General features: G+C 50.1%; 1 protein-coding gene across 1 annotated transcript; it reads left to right on the plus strand.

The window, feature by feature from the left end:
* Positions 1–1063: 1063 nt before the first annotated feature.
* On the plus strand, positions 1064–18656 carry NUTF2 (nuclear transport factor 2). The gene is made up of 5 exons (XM_059999175.1): positions 1064–1198; positions 14501–14628; positions 16184–16255; positions 16340–16438; positions 18146–18656. Exons 2-5 carry the CDS (start codon positions 14530–14532, stop codon positions 18257–18259), a joined length of 384 nt encoding a protein of 127 aa, XP_059855158.1. The 5' UTR covers positions 1064–1198; positions 14501–14529; the 3' UTR covers positions 18260–18656.
* The last annotated feature ends 360 nt before the right edge of the window (positions 18657–19016 follow it).

The following is a 19016-nucleotide window of genomic DNA, read 5'->3' on the forward strand; positions in this document are numbered from 1 at the left end:
GTCCTAGATACACCACAAGCAGGGCAATACAGAGTCTCCCTGACTGAGTAATAAGAGAAGAATCTAGTCAGGCAAAGTAATAGAGATCTGCGATTTAATTAAACAAAGCCTAGCCTGGTCGTATGAGGCATTCCCGGGAGGAGCGGTGGGGGTGACAGTGAGGATCTGTGAAGGACCCTTCTGGAAGAACAAGAGAACTGAGAGATCTCTGGTCAGGAGAAGACTTGTTGCTATAAACTTTACCTGTGATCCCCCCTGGCTTAGCTGCAGAGCATTTCCCCAGCAGGCCTGAACTAGAGACTGGCCTTACTTCAAAAGTTTGCGTTGCCCGGGAAACGATGAAAATGGGGGTTGAAAGGAAAGGGCAATGGGCAGGAGGGAGATTATGGACAATTTTATCACTTAAATCATGGGGAAGGTTTGGGCGTGCCAGTTATTACTCTTTTCTCTTAATAAAAATTAAACTCTTAGCTGCCATGCCTACTGGAAAAAAAAACAAAAACCAAACTTGTGAGAATGTCTTGTAGACCCTAACTGCAGAAATCTAAAGAGTAATCGTGTCTCCAGCCCAAGAAAAGCCTCGCCTGCTTGAAACCAGCTTTGGGTCCGACTAGCACCGGGCAGGGCGCAAGAATGTTGGGAAAAACAGAAGCTGTGCGTTCCGCCCCGGCTGGCCTTAGAGCAACACTCGAAGGGGCTGCAGGGGCGGCCAGAGCACCAAAGGGGAGGGGGCTTTGCGAGCGGAAACAGCTCAGGGGCCCAGGGAGGGGCGGCTAGGCCAGTTTGGGGCCAGGCCGAGCTCCCACGGAGGCGGGGCCAACACCGAACGGCCGCGCAACCAGAGCTGGGCCGGACCAGCTGGGACTTGGCGATAACTGAGCCCTGACCCTCGCCTGGCGCCAAGCTCGGGTGTTCCAGAGGCTTCCGCTAGACCACAATTCTCAGGGGCTCGCCTCGGCGGCCTCCCTCCCTGACTTAGTCTCCCCTCCCGCGCTGCGGGCCGTGTCTGGGCCTCGGCGCATAGGACGTCGGGAACTGTAGTTTTCTCCTGGCGCATCTATGCCAAAAAGGAGAACGGGGGGAACTGCGTTTCCCAGAGTGCAGCGGGGTGGCAAGGGAAGGCAGGGGGGAAGGGACAGTCGGTCGCAGACCGCGCTGGGTTGCCGCCGCCGCTGCCGCCATCGTGCCAGCCCCTCGGGTGAGTGTCTGGGCTAGCGCGCTGGGGCGGGGGCTGGACCGCAGGAGCCGCGCTCCGGGTCGCCTGGAGCCTCAGCTGCGAGTCCCAGGGCCGCCCCTCCCCTCCCCCCCCCCCCGGCGGCCCGAAGCCGCGCGGGGCCGGGGCCATGTGTCGCGCGCGGCTCCGCCTCCCGTCGGTCCTCTGAGGCGGCGGCCAGGGGGAACACAGAGACAGCCAAGAACCCATTTCAGGCGTACCGTGCCCGTGGCGGGCACACCGGACCGCGCCGGGGCCGGGCCTTTTTCTCTGTTCTGGACCACCCGGATGGGGCTCTCCGGGCCCCGCCCCGTCTGGCCTAGCCCGGCCAGCCCGAGTCCTGCAAACTCTGCAGGCAGGCTAGCGGGCGGACCCCAGCCACACGTCCTGCCGCCCGCCTGCCAAGGATCCGGGGATGGGCAGGTGCCACCCGGCCCGCTCCGGAGTCAGCACTGGGTAAGGGCGCCCGCCTGCCGCAGCCCTACCCTCACCCGGTTCTCAACCATAGCTCGGCTAGGATGTAGGTGAACGCTCCCTTGCTTGTCTGCCCGCTGAGAGTGCACGAAACCTATCTCCCACTCTGGAACTCAGATTCTCCTGCATCGAGGCCAGGGTCAGGGAATCTGGGGTAGGGAGGGGGTTCCACGTGGGACTTCATCCCCGGCCAGTCTTAGAGGATCTGGCTTGATGAGATGAGGCGGCTCCGGACTCGTAGGCTCAGTCCCCGCCCTTCTCTCTGTCAGTGATCAGGCCCCAGCCGTGGGTGGGTTGGCCGGCCGCGTTAGTGGAGGGAGGGAAGAAGCCAAGGAGGTAAGGCTGAATGTGTGAGCCTCCAACACATCGTTAGATCTCTTCAGCACAGCCTAATCCTCACTTCTGCCCCTCCCAGAGTCATCTGCCCTTTTCCCACAGAGGAGGATGATTCGATAAGAATGGTAACGGTAAGGTGGGGTTTAATGGAGGGGAAAGTAGAATCCAGGTCTGAGGTCCCTGAGCCTGGTACCAAACAAGAGGCTGGGCTGCAAGCAACATTGGGCATAGGGCACATCTGGGCTGTGGGGTTCAGATTCATGCTCTGTGAGGCCCTTCTGAAGCCTGGGTGGCAGGACTAGAGCTGGAGGCTGCACAAAGTCAGGCTTCCCTCACCTGCCTGCTCACTTTCCAACAACTGAGTGACCTATGAACAGGCAGGAAGCTGGTTGGGCCTTGGGAAATTGCCTTTAATGATGGCTCCAAGGATTCCATTGATTTCTGGGAGTAGGGAAGTATCTAGCCATAGGGTAGTCTTCTAGCAGGCTTTGTAAAGGCACTCCTGATTGGTGATAAAATTAAGGGACAAGTCCAGAGAAGACCATGGGATATGGAGAAGAGACAGTTCGTTAAGCCTTGATTCCTCTGACCCCAATGTAGCTTCTGAGCCACAGCTCTTGCAGGGATAAAGATGCAGCTAAGTCTCTGCAGACCTGGCCTCAGCAGCATGCAGTTCTTTTAGGAGAGTTGAGTTAGGCCTGTGACGCAGGAAGCCACCATCCTTGGAATTTTTTTCCCTTGAGTATTTCCCCAGGTAATATTTTTCTGGTCATTGAACTCTAGCCTTGGAAGTTTTCCTGCAGTTGAACTGCATTCTCCCTGGTTAAGGAGGACAGGCAAGGAAGGTTCTGTCCAGATCTCGTCACCAGGGCCTGCGTTTTCTCTGGACTCAACCCTCCTAGTCCACATCCTAGCCCACGACCACATGGGAGTCAGGTTCATTCAGCAGACTTAGGAGAGGCCTGGTTTGCCAGTGGAGGTGGGCAACAAGGAGGGACCACCCACAGGACACAAATAGGATCAGTGTGATTGGATCTCTTAGTGCTATAAGTAGTTGTTCCAAGACCTTGAGATTGTCTGGGTTGGTTCTTTCTAGGACACTGGTGTCAGGTGAATTAGGCTTTATGGCTGTGGATTAGTTCACACATTGCAAAGCCCTAGGTGACTTGAAAACAAGGGTTTTCTTCAAGGTCAAAATGCTGCTGTTCCTTGGGAAAAAGGAACAAAGGTTACTTGGGAACAGGAGGAATTCAGGTCCCTCCCTCTCATTCCAATCGTTAAAGAACCCTGAGGTTCTCCAGAATCAATCTGCACCCTCTATTCATGTAGGGCTGTCTTGGGAGGTGGGGCCTGGCATGGGACAGTCAGGATATGGCTGCGTAAGCAAGCGGGCAGGCTGTGAGGATGCTGGGTTCTCAACCAGCTCAACTAGGTCCCTTAGTGACATGGAGACCACCTCTCCTCTCTGAGCCACGTTTCACTTTATTCTGCTGTCTTTGCAGTTGGTGGGTTGGGATGGGAAGAATGATTTAAGTGAAAGAATTCTCAAAGTTTAGAACTGGAAGGCACCTTGTATCAAAAAATTCTGGAATACCCTTACTGAGGCATTAGTATCTTGCTTGAAATTTTTTTTTTCTCCTTTTACACCAATGATCCATTTTATTCAGCAACCATTCTTGCAGCGCTTTCTATATGTCAGCCCACTGGGCTGAGGCTGGAGGTAGAATAATGAATCCTACCAAGTCCTGGTGCTGGGAAAAGGATGTCACAGTAGTGGAAGAGACAGAGGTAATGTTGCTATTATGTGCTGAGGGCTAAGTTGAAGGGACCCACAAGGGGCTCTTGGCCCTTTGCAAAAGAGGGGGCTTCTGAATGAGTAGAGCACCAGAGAGGAAAGTCTGTTAGTGAGCCCACTCTCCTCTCCAGTGCCTGGAGAAACCACAGAACAAGGTATACTTCAGGATGTTGGGGCCAGGAAAGTCTGGAGTCCCTTGAGAAACTTGGCTGTCACCACTCCAAATTGCTGTGGCTGTTGAGTCTAGCAGCTGTCTTCTATCGGTAGCTCCTGCATTCCTCAGGGGTCTCTGCTGGGTATTCTCCTGGTGCCTGAGAATCTCACCAGCATTCTGTGGTGTGTGGCCTTATTCCCTGCCTGGAACCTGGGTTTGTGGCTTCTGTCTCTTCTGAGACCCTCTCAGGTCACTTATTCAAGTGCCCAGTGCTCCTGGAGTGATAAATATCAGGACATCTTCCAGAGTCAGACCAGAGGCACTCTCCCCAGAAGTGAAAGGGAATAGTCCTTTTGGAGAGAGGGGAGTGGATCCAAAAAGTTTTCCACAGGATGGACATTGAAAGTTGGGCAGGATTTCTGTGCGCTGGGGTTGAGCTGAACCTCCTGATGGGCCTTTTTTTTTTTGCGGTACGCGGGCCTCTCACTGTTGTGGCCTCTCCCGTTGTGGAGCACAGGCTCCGGACGTGCAGGCTCAGCAGCCATGGCTCACGGGCCCAGCCGCTCCACGGCATGTGGGATCTTCCCGGACCAGGACATGAACTTGCGTCCCCTGCATCGGCAGGCGGACTCTCAAGCGCTGCACCGCCAGGGAAGCCCGATGGGCCTCCTTTTTTATTTAATTTAATTTAATTTAATTTTTTAATACTGCAGGTTCTTGTTAGTTATCTGTTTTATACATATTAGTGTATACATGTCAGTCCCTATCTCCCAATTCATCCCACCACCACCGCCACCACCCCCCCACCACTTTCCCCTCTTGGTGTCCATACGTTTGTTCTCTACATCTGTGTCTCTATTTCTACCTTGCAAACCGGTTCATCTGTACCATTTTTCTAGGTTCCACATGTATGCGTTAATATACGATATTTGTTTTTCTCTTTCTGACTTACTTCACTCTGTATGACAGCCTCTAGGTCCATCCACATCTCTACAAATGACCCAATTTCGTTCCTTTTTACGGCTGAGTAATATTCCATTGTATGTATATACTACATCTTCTTTATCCATTCGTCTGTTGATGGGTGTTTAGTTTGCTTCCATGACCTGGCTATTGTAAATAGTGCTGCAGTGAACATTGGGGTGCATGTGTCTTTTTGAATTATGGTTTTCTCTGGGTATATGCCCAGTACTGGGATTGCTGGGTCATATGGTAATTCTATTTTTTGTTTTTTAAGGAACCTCCATACTGTTTTCCATAGTGGCTGTATCAATTGACATTCCCACCAACAGTGCAAGAGGGTTCCGATTTCTCCACACCCTCTCCAGCATTTGTTGTTTGTAGATTTTCTTTTTTTTTTAATAAAATTTATTTGTTTTATTTATTTATTTTTGGCTGCATTGGGTCTTCATTGCTGTGCGTAGGCTTTCTCTAGTTGCAGCGAGTTGGAGCTATTCTTCGTTGTGGCAGGCAGGCTTTTCAGTGCAGTGGCTTCTCGTTGCAGAGCACAGGCTCTACGCACGCGGGCTTCAGTAGTTGTGGCTCACGGGCTCTAGAGCGTAGGCTCAGTAGTTATGGTGCACGGGCTTAGTTGCTCCGTGGCATGTGGGATCTTCCCAGACCATAGGTCAAACCTGTGTCCCCTGCGTTGGCAGGCGGATTCCTAGCCACTGCGCCACCAGGGAAGTCCTATTTGTAGATTTTCTGGTGCCCATTCTAACTGGTGTGAGGTGATACCTCATTGTAGTTTTGATTTACATTTCTCTAATAATTAGTGATGTTGAGCATCTTTTCATGTGCTTCTTGGCCATCTGTATGTCTTTGGAGAAATGTCTATTTAGGTCTTCTGCCCGTGTTTTGATTGGGTTGTTTATTTTTTTGATATTGAGCTGCATGGGTTGTTTATATATTTTGGAGATTAATCCTTTGTCCATTGATTTGTTTGCAAATATTTTCTCCCATTCTGAGGGCTGTCTTTTCATCTTGTTTGTAGTTTCCTTTGCTGTGCAAAAGCTTTTAAGTTTCATTACGTCCCATTTATTTATTTTTGTTTTTATTTCCATTATTCTAGGAGGTGGATAAAAAAAGATCTTGCTGTGATTTATGTCAAAGAGTGTTCTTCCTATGTTTTCTTCTAAGAGTTTTATAGTGTCCAGTCTTACATTTAGGACCTAATCCATTTTGAGTTTATTTTTGTGTATGGTGTTAGGGAGTGTTCTAATTTCATTCTTTTACATGTAGCTGTCCAGTTTTCCCAGCACCACTTATTGAAGAGACTGTCTTTTCTCCATTGTATATCCCTGCCTCCTTTGTCGTAGATTAGTTGACCATAGGTGTGTGGGTTTATCTCTGGGCTTTCTATCCTGTTCCATTGATCTATATTTCTGTTTTTGTGCCAGTACCATATTGTCTTCTTTAATGTAGCTTTGTAGTATAGTCTGTAGTCAGGGAGTCTGATTCCACCAGCTCCGTTTTTTTCCCTCAAGACTCCTTTGGCTATTCGGGGTATTTTGTTTCTCCATACAAATTTTAAGATTTTCTTGTTCTAGTTCTGTAAAAAATGCCACTGGTAATTTGATAGGGTTTGCATTGAATCTGTAGATTGCTTTGGATAGTATAGTCATTTTCACAACATTGATTCTTCCAATCCAAGAACATGGTATATCTCTCCATCTGTTTATGTTGTCTTTAATTTCTTCAATAAGTGTCTTATAGTTTCCTTCATACAGGTCTTTTGTCTCCTTAGGTAGGTTTATTCCTAGGTATTTTATTCTTTTTGTTGCAATGGTAAATGGGAGTGTTTCCTTAATTTCTCTTTCAGATTTTTTCATCGTTATTGCGTAGGACTGCAAGAGATTTCTGTGCATTAATTTTGTATCCTACAACTTTACCAAATTCATTGATGAGCTCTAGTAGTTTCCTGGTGGCATCTTTAGGATTCTCTATGTATAGTATCATGTCATCTGCAAAGTGACAGTTTTACTTCTTCTTTTCCAATTTGTATTCCTTTTTTTTCTTTTTCTTCTCTGACTGCCGTGGCTAGGACTTCCAAAACTATGTTGAATAATAGTGGTGAGAGTGGACATCCTTGTCTTGTTCCTGATCTTAGAGGAAATGCTTTCAGTTTTTCACCATTGAGAATGATGTTTGCTGTGGGTTTGTCGTATACACTGATGGGCCTCTTTTTAAAGTTATTTTTTTCTGATGGGCCATTTGAGGATGTTTGTGTGTGTGGAGTTGGATTTGAGTTGACTACCCCTTCCCTAACTTTGAGATTCTGTGATTCTCTTGCTTTGACCGTATGTGACAGGAATTCTTGAAGACCCTCTCCCTGAGGGAGGCCACAGCAGTGGGTTATCCCTGCAGTGACTTCCAGGCCTGGAGTCAGTCTGGAGTGACTGATCGTTCTGGTAATCACCCTTACCACCAGGTCTGTGTGGCGCCTTCTCCTTCTCACCCTATCAGCTGGAATGTGTCTTCCTGGGAGGAATCATTTGCTCAGGCCTGGCTACAACTAGGGAAGTGTCTTAGTGGCCAGGGAAGAGGAACACAAGAGAGCTGGGGTTGGCCCTTCTCACTACCCTAGGCCTTTCTCTTTATTTGTTGCTGGTACCTGCTATGTACCAACTCCTTAAGCACCCAGGCTGGAGTGGGGGCTACGCTGGAGAAGGAGAACCTCCCCTCATGAGAGGGGTGTGTCCAGGGTACCTGGGAACTGAGGGTAGTTTGCCTCAGTAAACTGGGGGAATTCTGGAATGTTTGTTTCTTAAAGCCTCAGGTACTGCATTAGAGCCACTGGGTCTCACCAGGGCAGAAACTGTGGCCCCCTGGAAGGATGTCTGTAAAGAGACATTGGTTCACTTGCAGAGATGGTGAGGCCCAAGTCAAGGCAAGTTCTCATTTGTAGGTTGTAAACCTGCTTTGACAGGCTGAGCATGCACTTAGAGGCTTCTGTTCTGATGGCCATGGAGCTTGCTGATTTCAAAAGGGAAGAAAAGGCCTGGGCTCCATTCCTCACAGCCTCATTTTGCCATCTATGCTTTCTGCTGCTTGACATGGGCTCTCAGCTGCTCCAGTCCAGGCCAATTTTGTGGACATTTTAATGCTGACTATGCCAGTGGCCTTCTGTGGTCTTGAATTCTTTCCTAATCTCTCAGAGTCTTGGTTTCTTCATCTACAAAGTTACACTAATCACACCAGCTTTTCAGGGCTGTGAGACTCCAATGAGAGAACACATGTAACTGTTTGGCTTACAGGAGTTTGACTTACAGTACATGAACCAGCAAGTTCATGGATGGGAGCTCTCTAGGACGGGGGCCTCAGAGATCCCTGAGCCACCTGGGAAGGGGTGGCCACTCAAGGACTGAATAAGCATGGAGCAGAGGGACTACAATGCAGGTCTCGGGATTCACCTTCTGGGCCAGCCAGGGCAGCCTGAAATCTCTGGAGCCCTTTCTTCAAATAGAAGATAAGGAAAAGGCCCTTAGGGTGCTGGGGGCACCTAGACATCAGGGGTCTGCCCCAGGAGAGGGTTCTGTCCTGGCCAGCCATCTGGGCAGCAGACCTTAGCTGATTTCCCTCCCAACTTCAGGCAGGGGAGTGGTGGACGAGGCTGTTGCCAGTCCTCGGTCAAGGCTGCTCTTTAGTGTGGTGTCCCTATAGGAGACTGAGATATCCACCTTCTTCCTAGCTCTTGACCTAGTATTCACCTAGCACCTGCCAATGACTGCTTACAGCTGAGTCCTGCTTTATACCCTCAGTTGATTACCCCTAACATCCTCATAATTACTGATGAAGAGACAGGGTCAGAGGGTCATACCATGAGGGAGAGGAGAAGCAAACTAGAGGCCAAGCCTTTGAGGGAAGTGGTTGTGTGCCTACTATTCAGCCCCAGTTGTCCCTCAGGTGATCAGAGCCTTGTGGGGGGATGGAGGGTGTTTGGGGCTAAGCCCCACTTCCCACACGCCTCAGACAGATGGCTGGGTGGAAGGCAAAGGATTGTTTCCTGACAACTTGGACAGAAGGTGTGGGAGGAGGGGAAGTGGGTCACTTGGCCACTTAAATTGAACAGGGTTTGCCCAGAGCTCAGTCCTCCAGAGCAGAGGGGCTGGGCCAGGCACCATGGGAACAGGGGTGCCCCAGTCAGGGAGACAGACCATAAACAAATATGTAAATGTGACAGTCTCATGCAGTGACAAGTGCTAAGAAGATGAAACGGGGTGGTGAAGTGAGTAAATGGGTGGCTGCTTTAGACGAGTGGTCACAGTGTCTGAAGGTATCTATGAGGAGGTAACATTTGACCTGACACATATGTGACAAGGAAGCAGACACATGGAGATCTACGAAGAAGGGTGATCCAGGTAGAAGGATCAACAGTTGCAAACCCCTCCAGTGAGACAGGCTCAACATGTTCCAGAAACAGGAAAATGCCCAGAGTGGCTGCAGAGGACGGGAAGGAGTGGGTGGCAGGAGACAAGGTTGGATAGCTGGGAGGCCAGGCCACCCAGGGCCTTGAAGCCAGGATAAATGGTTGAGACTGTCAGTGGGGAATGGGAAGGGAAGTCATTGGAGGGCCGTAGGACAGGATATACAGCACCCCTCAGATCATGGAAAGAGGTGCAGTTTGTTCCTGAAGGACAGGCACTATGCAGCCTTCCCTCTCACTCCCCACAGTGCACGCCTGTGCTCTGGGTTTAAGCCAAGGTTGTCTGTCAGTCCCACCTGTCGGAGTCCTTCTCAGCCTCTGCTTCAGGGCTCTTGGAGGCCTAGCAGACAGTAGGTGTGAGGGTAATAGAGATGGTTGGTGCCAATTTCAAGGGTCCCACTATAAGCTCAGCATATCTGGCATTCTTTGCGGACCTCGGTGATGGGCCCTCAGAGGTGAGCATCCTTCTGTTTTATTAGTCTGGAGTCAGTAATGTCCTCTTCCTCATCACTCTCCTGCCTCCAGCCCTGACCCAGGTCCAGCTAGGCCAGCATCTATATCTGTTTTGCTGAGATGGTAGAATGGGGTTGTGACTTTGAAGATTTGGGAAAACTGTGAGATCATCCCCAATGGGTGAAAACACCCATTGTTTAGTGTGGCAGTCTGCCTGGTGCCATTGTTTGGAGGCAGAAGCCCTGGTTCAGACCTGTCTTGCCCCTGTCTTGCCCCTGTCTGAGAAAGCCAAGGTCAGGGCTTCAGCCCTACATGTTGTTCATTTTTTTAAAAAATTTATTTATTTTATTTTTATTTATTTTTGGCTGTGTTGGGTCTTCATTGCTGTGCGCGGGCTTTCTCTAGTCATGGCGAGCAGGGGCTACTCTTCGTTGTGATTCACAGGCTTCATTGTGGTGGCTTCTTTTGTTGCAGAGCACGGGCTCTAGGTGTGTGGGCTTCAGTAGTTGTGGCATGCAGGCTTAGTAGTTGTGGCTCACAGGCTCTAGACTGCAGGCTCAGTAGTTGTGGCGCACGGGCTTAGTTGCTCCGCGGCATATGGGATCTTCCCAGACCAGGGCTTGAACCCGTGTCCCCTGCGTTGGCAGACAGATTCTTAACCACTGCACCACCAGGGAAGCCCCCATGTTGTTCATTTTTATCTCCAGACTAGTTATCACTGGGAGTCCTGGCTCTGGAGTCCACTAAGCCTGGTTCCATCCAGTTCCACCATTTATTAGGCTTGTGACCTTGAGCAAATTAGCTGACCTTGCTGGGCCTCATTTTGCTCATCTCTAATATGGGAGTTGACTCACAGGGTGTTAGAACAAATGCACGTAAAGCCCTTAGCACATTTCTACACGTAATACACATTAGTGAAAATGAGACATTATCAGCCGGACATTGCTGTTTCAAGTTTCAAAATATGGAAACACTGACCCAGAATTTGAGGATAAAAATGAAGTTTTTTCTGTTACCCAATGGAATCTCCTGGGCCAGAGGTTTTAACCTGGGGTCTGTGACAACCTCAGGGAGTATGAATGAGTTGAAATCATTCACAAGGCTGGGGCATCTCTGCCTCTGCGGAAATTTGTTGGGAAAGGGCCATGGTTTATGAGACATTTTTAGAGCGTCTTTGCACCCACAGAGACCTAAGGGTCAGTGAAAGCTGAAGCTCAGTGGGTGAGAGGTCACCAAGGTCATTTCTGCTCCTCGAGGAGCCTGGCCTTAGTCAGCCTAAGTGAAGCAGGAGACGGTGTGGTCAGCAGCCCTCTTGGAAGAGCTGTAGGAGAAGCTGTCATGAAGGTCACTCTCCAATCTGATGTGAGGCTGCCCCTCAGCCTTGGCATTTTGTTTCTTTCCAGGCTGTTCTTTCCACAATAAATATATTAGAAACAAGGTCAAGGCTGGCTGGCCATCCTGGGGAACATCCTCCCAGCCTGGCCCACCTCTCCTCTATGTTGCATGGGGATGGGAGGTGGGCTCTGCACCCTGTTGCTTTTTCTGGACTCAGGAATGCTGCCTCCTGGCTATGAGTGCAAAGCTTTGTGGAAGATTTGGAGTCAGAAACTATAAATCCTGTAGTTTGCTGGACTCTGTGCTGGGAGGTTGAGGAGGTGGGGTCGGGTGTGGCAGGAACCACACTGGAACCCTCACAGCCCAGAGCTGTGTTCAGGCAGAGGAATGAGCCCTGGGTGTGTTGATATGGCTTTGCACGTGGGGTTGGAGTCAACAGTTGAGTCTGGAAAGGAGGACCCAAACGTGTGGCATCTGAACAGTGACCTGAGGGGAGGGCGGGCATCATGGCAGGAGGACTCACCTGTGCAAAAGACACAGGGAGCAAGCACTCAGAGAGTTCTGGTGTGTTTATGTGTGGAGCTGGATGGAGATAGGAGAGAATGGCTGAGGAGTCAGGGACGGGTGTGGATAGCCACATGTGGAGCTTTGGGGGTTTGACCTTTAACCCAAGGGTGAGGGTTTTGTAGGGGAGGGACATGGACAGCCTTGTGGTTTAGAGCTCAGGGATGCAAAGTTAGCAGAAAGCAAGCAGTGACCTTGACCAGAGAACCCAGTATCAGCACTGATGTACTGGGTGAGCTTGGGGCAACCAGCTGAACCTTGGTTTTCCCACCTGTAAAGTGGGCTGACAGTGGAATCTGACCACATGGCGATGTGATCACGACATAGAGATAAACACATGAAGGTCAAGAAGGCCTCGAATGAGGTTGGTGTTGGCCTCAGCAGCCCCATTTTGACATCTTTAAAGCAAAGTCTTCAGTCCACATACTTTTGAAGGTTCCTTCTCCCACTTTCTGGGAGCCCCTGAGCAGTCCTGTTCCTCAGGAGAGCTCACTCTGCCCTGTCCCACTCCACCGGGCCAAAGGGGTCTTCTTGTCCTTTTATCCCTCCACCTCTTTACTCTACCACTACTTCTGCCAAGTAGTTTTTGTATTAGCATGTTAATCACACTGTTAAGAACAATGTTGAAAAAGGAAAAAACACCCCCCCACTTCCTTCACCTCACTGTCCCACCACATGGCGCCACTTTTTTTTTCTTTGGATGAGCTTCTGGCCTTATTTCCCCTCATCCTCCATCTCCAGCTTCTCGGTTTCCTGCCCTAATCTCTTTCTGAGGCTCTAAACAGGCTCTTTCTGTTTCTTTTGACTGGCATACTCCTTTCTCCAAGATCTTCCCTGAGGGCTGCTTAGGACAGAGCGGGAGATGGCCCTCATCCATTACTCCAGCTTTCCCCCTGCCCCAGAGTTCAAGATGCTCAGCAAGGCATCTTGAGAGCATGATGTGGTAGGGTTGGGCCACAATGAGTGAGCCAAGCATAGTGAATACTAGGGTGGAAGGGGCAGAGATGCGAGATGTGGGGCTGTGTCCTGCCTCCAGTAACCCGTTTGCATGTGGTACAGTCACAGTCTGACCCCTTGGAAATGTGACCAAGACAGAGCAGCTGGGACTAGCTGTTGATCCTATGTTTTTCCCATTTGTTGATGTATTTCTTGGCAGAGTGTGAACTGGGATACACCTTGTCCCAAGCAGGCGTGACCGGGTCCAAGCTTTCTCCTCTGCTTGTTTTAGACTTTCCTGGACATTTCTTAGTCATCCCAGCACTGAACTGCTATTTTTAGTGCCACCACCTCCTAGGGGACTTAAAATAAAGCTGGCTCAGCTTCCTGGCCCCTCATTGGCTGGAGTGTTGGTCACAGGCAGGGAGATTGGCTGGATTGGGGATAAGCCACTGCCCACTAACACTGTCCTTCCCTCTGGCTCTTCTGGCCTTGGGTGAGGTCATAGGGACTGGAGCAAACTAGCACTTACCATGTTGAGTTGAGGGCTTTACTAGGTTCCCTTAGTGAGACCACAACCACTAGCAACCTCAGGGTTCCACCCTCTTATAGAGAAGGGGGCTGAGGCCCTAAGAAGTGCAGTGACTTGTGTGAGATCCCACTACTGCCAATGGTTGTCTGCCAGGGCCAAACCCACCTCCTTACTGCTTTGGTTCAGAGTTCCTGTTATTAGGAGAGAGGGGGTGGGCTCCTCTACAGTCAGAGATGACTACAGAGCAACACACAGGTCTGCTGTCATGGATCCTGCAGGGAGATGCACGCCACCCTACCCGGGCCTGCCAAAGCGTGAGCGACTCTTTCATCTGGGGCTTGGGTTTTCCGTCTAGCAGCCTGGGGTCCCTGATATCTGTAGCGGGGGGGCCCACCCCTCCCTCTCCTCCCCCCCTCAGAGACTGGAGAGGGGCAGCCCTTCTGATGGAGTGAGTGCTGGGATGGGGATGTGAAGACATGACACATTTCCCCCTCACAGCCTTCATTTCCCCTCCCAACATTTCTGTTATTACCTGTGATCCTCTGAACCCATGGTTCCAGCTCTGAAGTGGGTAGATATAACCCCCATCAGTGACGAAATCATGTCACCTGGCCTCAAAGACGTAACTACCCCCTTAAGACAAAGTGTGTGCGGGAGGATTCACTCGCTGTCTTTGTTGCAACTGGGGCCTTGAGGAGCCATTTCCCCCCACTCCCAATGGGTCTTCTTCCACCTGCCAGTAAGCCCGGAGGGCAGTGTTGAGGGACTGAGTGCTGAGTCTCAGCAGGACAAGGAGTGGGCCTGAAGGCTGCAATAGAAGACACTCCACATACAGACATCAGTAGTTCCCGACCTGCAAAGTGGGAAGAATAGCAATAACTCTCAACAGCCTTGCAGGTTGTTGAGAGGATTAAATGAAAAGATATGGAGAGAGTGCTTAGCTCCTCCTTAAAAGCCCATCCCTCCATTGGACTTGCTCTGACCTTCCTTTGTCCTGGCTCCACCCTCAGCACCCATCCTGCTGTTTCATCCACGAGAGCCCCTCAAAGGAGGGTCTGGGTCTGGTCCACCTCTGGGCTCCCTGCACTGGTCTGTATTGAGGGATCGCCTGTCAGTTCCCTGGGCCCTCTCTGTGTTTCCTGGGAGAACAGACGTCAGCAAAAGACTCCCTACTCAAGGAGGTCTGGGAGGGGTGGGGGTCAGTGAGGAGACTGGCTGGCTACCTCCTGCTTCCACGGTACCAAGGTACCAACACTACCCTCCCTGTCTCACTGGACTTGCAGGTCTCAACGAGGCCGGGTGACGCTCCAGAATGGGAGACAAGCCAATTTGGGAGCAGATTGGATCCAGCTTCATTCAACATTACTACCAGTTATTTGATAACGACAGAACCCAACTAGGCGCAATTTATGTAAGTCTTCAGCTCTAGGACCAGAACGGGACCTCAGGGAATCAATTCACATGTTGGGCCAGTGCCTCCAGTTCAGAAGTTCTGGCAGCCCTCACTGAATTTGGCTGTCCCCTTTTATCTGAGCTACTCTCCATGGCACAGGGGGCTTAAGGCCTAGCCCAACTCCCTGGTCCACACATTCCTTTCTGTCATCTATAAGACTGGATTCTGATACCCTAGGCAGCAGGTTCTGGGCTTGCCATTCCATGGTCCTGGGAGTGCCTCTGTTCTAGATTGGGCAGCAGCAGACAGAGGCTAGGGCTCATGGTGCCCTCTGGAGGCAGCAGCTGTAAGCATCATCAGTGCCCCGCTGATCTCTCCTGGAGGCCCCAGGTCCACCTTCCTTTGGGGGGCCAAAAGCCGCTGAATGCTCATGGAAAACAAATGGGGTTAGTCCAGGGAGGTTGGTGTGTCTTGAGAAACCCTTCTATGCAGGTATGATTTGCTGCTGTTTTAGTGATGTTCATATATACCAAGAGTTAATTGTATTTGACCCTGCCCAAGACAGAAATGTGATTGATCAGGCCACACCTAGCAGGTCTGCCCAGGATAGGAGAGGTAGGAGTCATCCAGCATAGCCTTGCAGCCTGACTGGGCTGTGGGCAAACTCCTTTGTGTCTCCCTCCAAAAAGTCAGGGCCAGTTCAGAAATTTTGAAGAAAAGAAAAGGATCTTACCAGTGGAAGAACAAATCCAGCACAGGTATTTGATTGTCACTATCATAGGTAGAGAATTTTAAAAACTCAAACTGGTATGACTCTGGGATCCTTGGCACTTCTACCATATTGCTTTTAAAATCAATTAAAGCAGGCCTGACCCAGAGAAGAGTTAGCAAGGTCCTAAAAGAGTACTTTATGTATGTCATTTTATATAAACCTCAGCACATATTCCTTTTAAAGATCAGGAAACTGAGACTCAGGGGGAGAAAAAAAAAAGTAGCTTGCTTAATGTCAGAGCTGGTAAGTAGCAGAGGCACTTTTGAGTTCTGCCCCTGAAGGCTGTGGCAGGAGAGATGGGGTGGGGAAGAAGTGAAGGTAATGGGTTACATGTTGATGGTAGGGAGGGTCCCAGGCAAGGCCTTGTCAGCCTCCATTCCTCTCTGACCCCATGGGAAGGGCCTCTTTGGAACTCACTGATGGCTTTTCTGGGACTGGTGCTGACTGACCATGCAGCAGGATGGCTTTTGACTGAGCCCTGGCCACATATAGCCAGCCTGGAGCTCATGCATATCAAAGGCCATACAACTTCTTGAATAAAAGGTGGGAAGTGAACTTATTAATAAGTTTGTATTTTGTTACATAGTCTTTCAGAGCTTGGGTTCTGCAGTGCTGGGGTGTAATTAAAGAAGTTGTTCATCCTGTAAAGTTTGGAAGTTACCCTCATTTTCCTTCTTTACAGGCAGGGAAACTAAGACATGAACTAATTTCCCCAAGCAAGACCCTTTTCAGGGTCCTTTCAGGGCCTCAGAGATACTCCTTGTGCTCTGAAGCCCTGACCCCAGGTTTCCTGGTTTTCAGATTGACGCGTCATGCCTTACGTGGGAAGGACAGCAATTCCAGGGGAAAGCTGCCATTGTGGAGAAATTGTCTGTAAGTAAGGGCCAGGGCTGGGCTGCAGGCAGCTCCTTCCCCACCCCACTGGCCACAGCCCACCACCCACTCTTTCCTTTGCAGAGCCTTCCGTTCCAGAAAATCCAGCATAGCATCACGGCGCAGGACCATCAGCCCACGCCAGATAGCTGCATCATCAGCATGGTTGTGGGCCAGCTCAAGGTAATAGTGCTGCTGCCTTGCAGTGCTGCTGTCCTGCTTCTCAAGGGACACCCAAAGTGATGCTTAGAGCTGTGTAGCTCAGTACAATAGCCATCAGCCACATGTGGTGATTTTTAAATTACATTAGGTAAAATGAAATAAAATTAAAATGTAGTTCCTCAGTTGCATTAGTCATACTTCAAGTGCTTGTGGCTGCCTATTGGACAGCGCAAACATAGAACATTTCTGTTATTGCAACAAGTCCTATTGGAGAGCACTCGTATAGAGCATTTTTGGAAAAGGGACAAGAGGTATAGGAGCAGGATGGGGCTGTGATCCAAGCCACTGGGCCTTTGCACTGCCTCAAGGTGTAGGTGGGCCTTCTGCAGGCAGCTGATCCTGAGCTGGAGTCCATGCTGCCACTCCCCAAGCTGGCTGCTGATTCTTCCACCTGCTGAGCAAAGCAGATTCCTGAAACCCTTGCTTCTCTTTGCATTTCTCCTTCCACTTCTCAAGACCTGTTACCTTCAAAGCCTTCCTGTGGTCCCGTACCCCCCAGGAACTCCTACTTGTTATGCTCTAACAGGCTGAAGCCAGATTCTTGATTTCCCAAAAAAGCCTCTGCTCCTTCCCAAAGCAGGACAAATGAGCTGCCCCTTAACCAGGTTCCAACCTCCTGGGCCTGTGGCATCATGGGGCCCAGAGTAACAGGCCCACATGCCTTCTCCCTAGGCTAGGCAGGGCTTCTTGAGTCCGTTACAAGGGTGGAAGAAAGTGGCGGGGGGGGGGGGGGGCTAGGCCTCTCCAGTGGACCCAGACGGACCTGCCTTCTGGCCTGTTCTTTCCTGTTAGTTTCTCCTGCCTGTCCAAGATACCGTGCCCAGCAAGTGTGCTCAAATAGGCCTTGGGAGTGAGGAGGTCTCTCCTGGGGTCTTAGTGTCCACTTTCCCAGGCTGGAATCAGTTAGCAGTGCCTCTTCCCACCTGGCTTCAGGTTCTTTCTGGTGTTTTTGTCCAACCCCCAAAAGACTGATTTGCCTCCTTGCTGATGATAATTCCTGGAAAAAACAGTGATATTAGAAACACTGTTGGTTGGCTGGGCTCCTACCTCAACTAGGCCTCATCTGGGTATTCTGCAGTTTGGGTGGAAGTCTCTCGCCTTTCTTTTTTCGTTGCAAATATGTTACATGACAAGAAACAGATTACCTGATAGTGCTGCATTGGTTTTTTTCGCTTGTAGAGCTGTAATCAGTGTGAGCTTGGTTTTGAGCCTTTTCTCATGTACTTGGCCATAGTCAGTATTAGTAGTACCTTCTCCTGGTTGGACTAACTGGCATAATCAGACACTAAGATTGTTTAGTTTACAGATTACTGTGAGTTACATGGTAAGTGCTGCAGAACTCTTTCAAATTGATCATTTGTGCCCAGAAACATGGGTTCAGAGGCACGTACGTTCTCTGCTCTGTTGCTGTAGCTAACTGGTGAGTTGTTCTGCAGTTTGTGTACATAGCAGTGTGAGCTGCCATCTCAAGGCCCAGTTTAGTGCCCAGTTTAGTGCCCAGTTTAGTGTTTCATACATTGTGTCAATTCACAGTCACAAGTACCCCTTAGCTCTCCTAGGATTTGCGTCCAAATTGTAGGGCCTGATCCCAAGTCAGCGTTCACCTCCTGCTGAACACCCTTCCTGTTCCTTGGCCACCTTACTGAACCATTTTCTCTCTCCTCACAGGCCGATGAAGACCCCATCATGGGGTTCCACCAGATGTTCCTATTAAAGAACATCAATGATGCTTGGGTTTGCACCAATGACATGTTCAGGCTTGCCCTGCACAACTTCGGCTGACCTCCTCCCAGCCAGGCACTCATGCTGTTTCCTCCTCCCTCCTCTTCCCGATATTATTCATGCTCCTCCAGATGCTCCAAATATCATACACAAATGAGCAGGGCCGCGGTGGGAGTGGGCGCAGTGCGCTACTGCTGCCGAGGTATTGTGCATGATGTTTGGACGCTAGACTAGTTGCATCTGATGGGAGAAGTTTGTGTTGTACCAGCGCATGCCTTGGAAAGACTTAAGTAATGCGAAAGGTTGTCTTTTTTTTTTTTTTTTTAATCTACTGACAAGTTGCTCTAGTAACCCAAAGAAGTGAAGGAGAAAGCAGCTGCCTCACCACCGAGATATTGATTTGTTCAGATGTTTCAATGCCTCATGATACAATAAAACCACAAAAATTTTCTTAACAGTTTAAATTGTTTTAATTAGTTTAATAGTTGGCTGGGCATCAGTAACTACCCTGCCTCATTGGCTCTCTCATGTCTCACCCTCCCACCTCTGCCCCACTTCAGCGATACCTGTTGCAAGGAGAAAACGCTGAAGCAGCACTCTCAGCTGGCTTCTCTCAGAAGCCCTGTAGGGCATAGTGTTCCCTCCATGGCCCACCTGGTCTTGGGAAAGTGAGCTGCAGACAGGCAGAGCTCAGGTCTGACCTGAAGCTTCCCTTGCACTGAAGCCTCTGCAGTCAGTTCTGACACCTCCTGTGATGTCTACGCTGGGTAGGGTCAAGGCTCTAATGACATGTGAGATGACCCAGAACCCCACCGAA

This window comes from Delphinus delphis, chromosome 20 (assembly GCF_949987515.2).
Source record: "Delphinus delphis chromosome 20, mDelDel1.2, whole genome shotgun sequence".
NCBI lineage: Eukaryota > Metazoa > Chordata > Mammalia > Artiodactyla > Delphinidae > Delphinus > Delphinus delphis.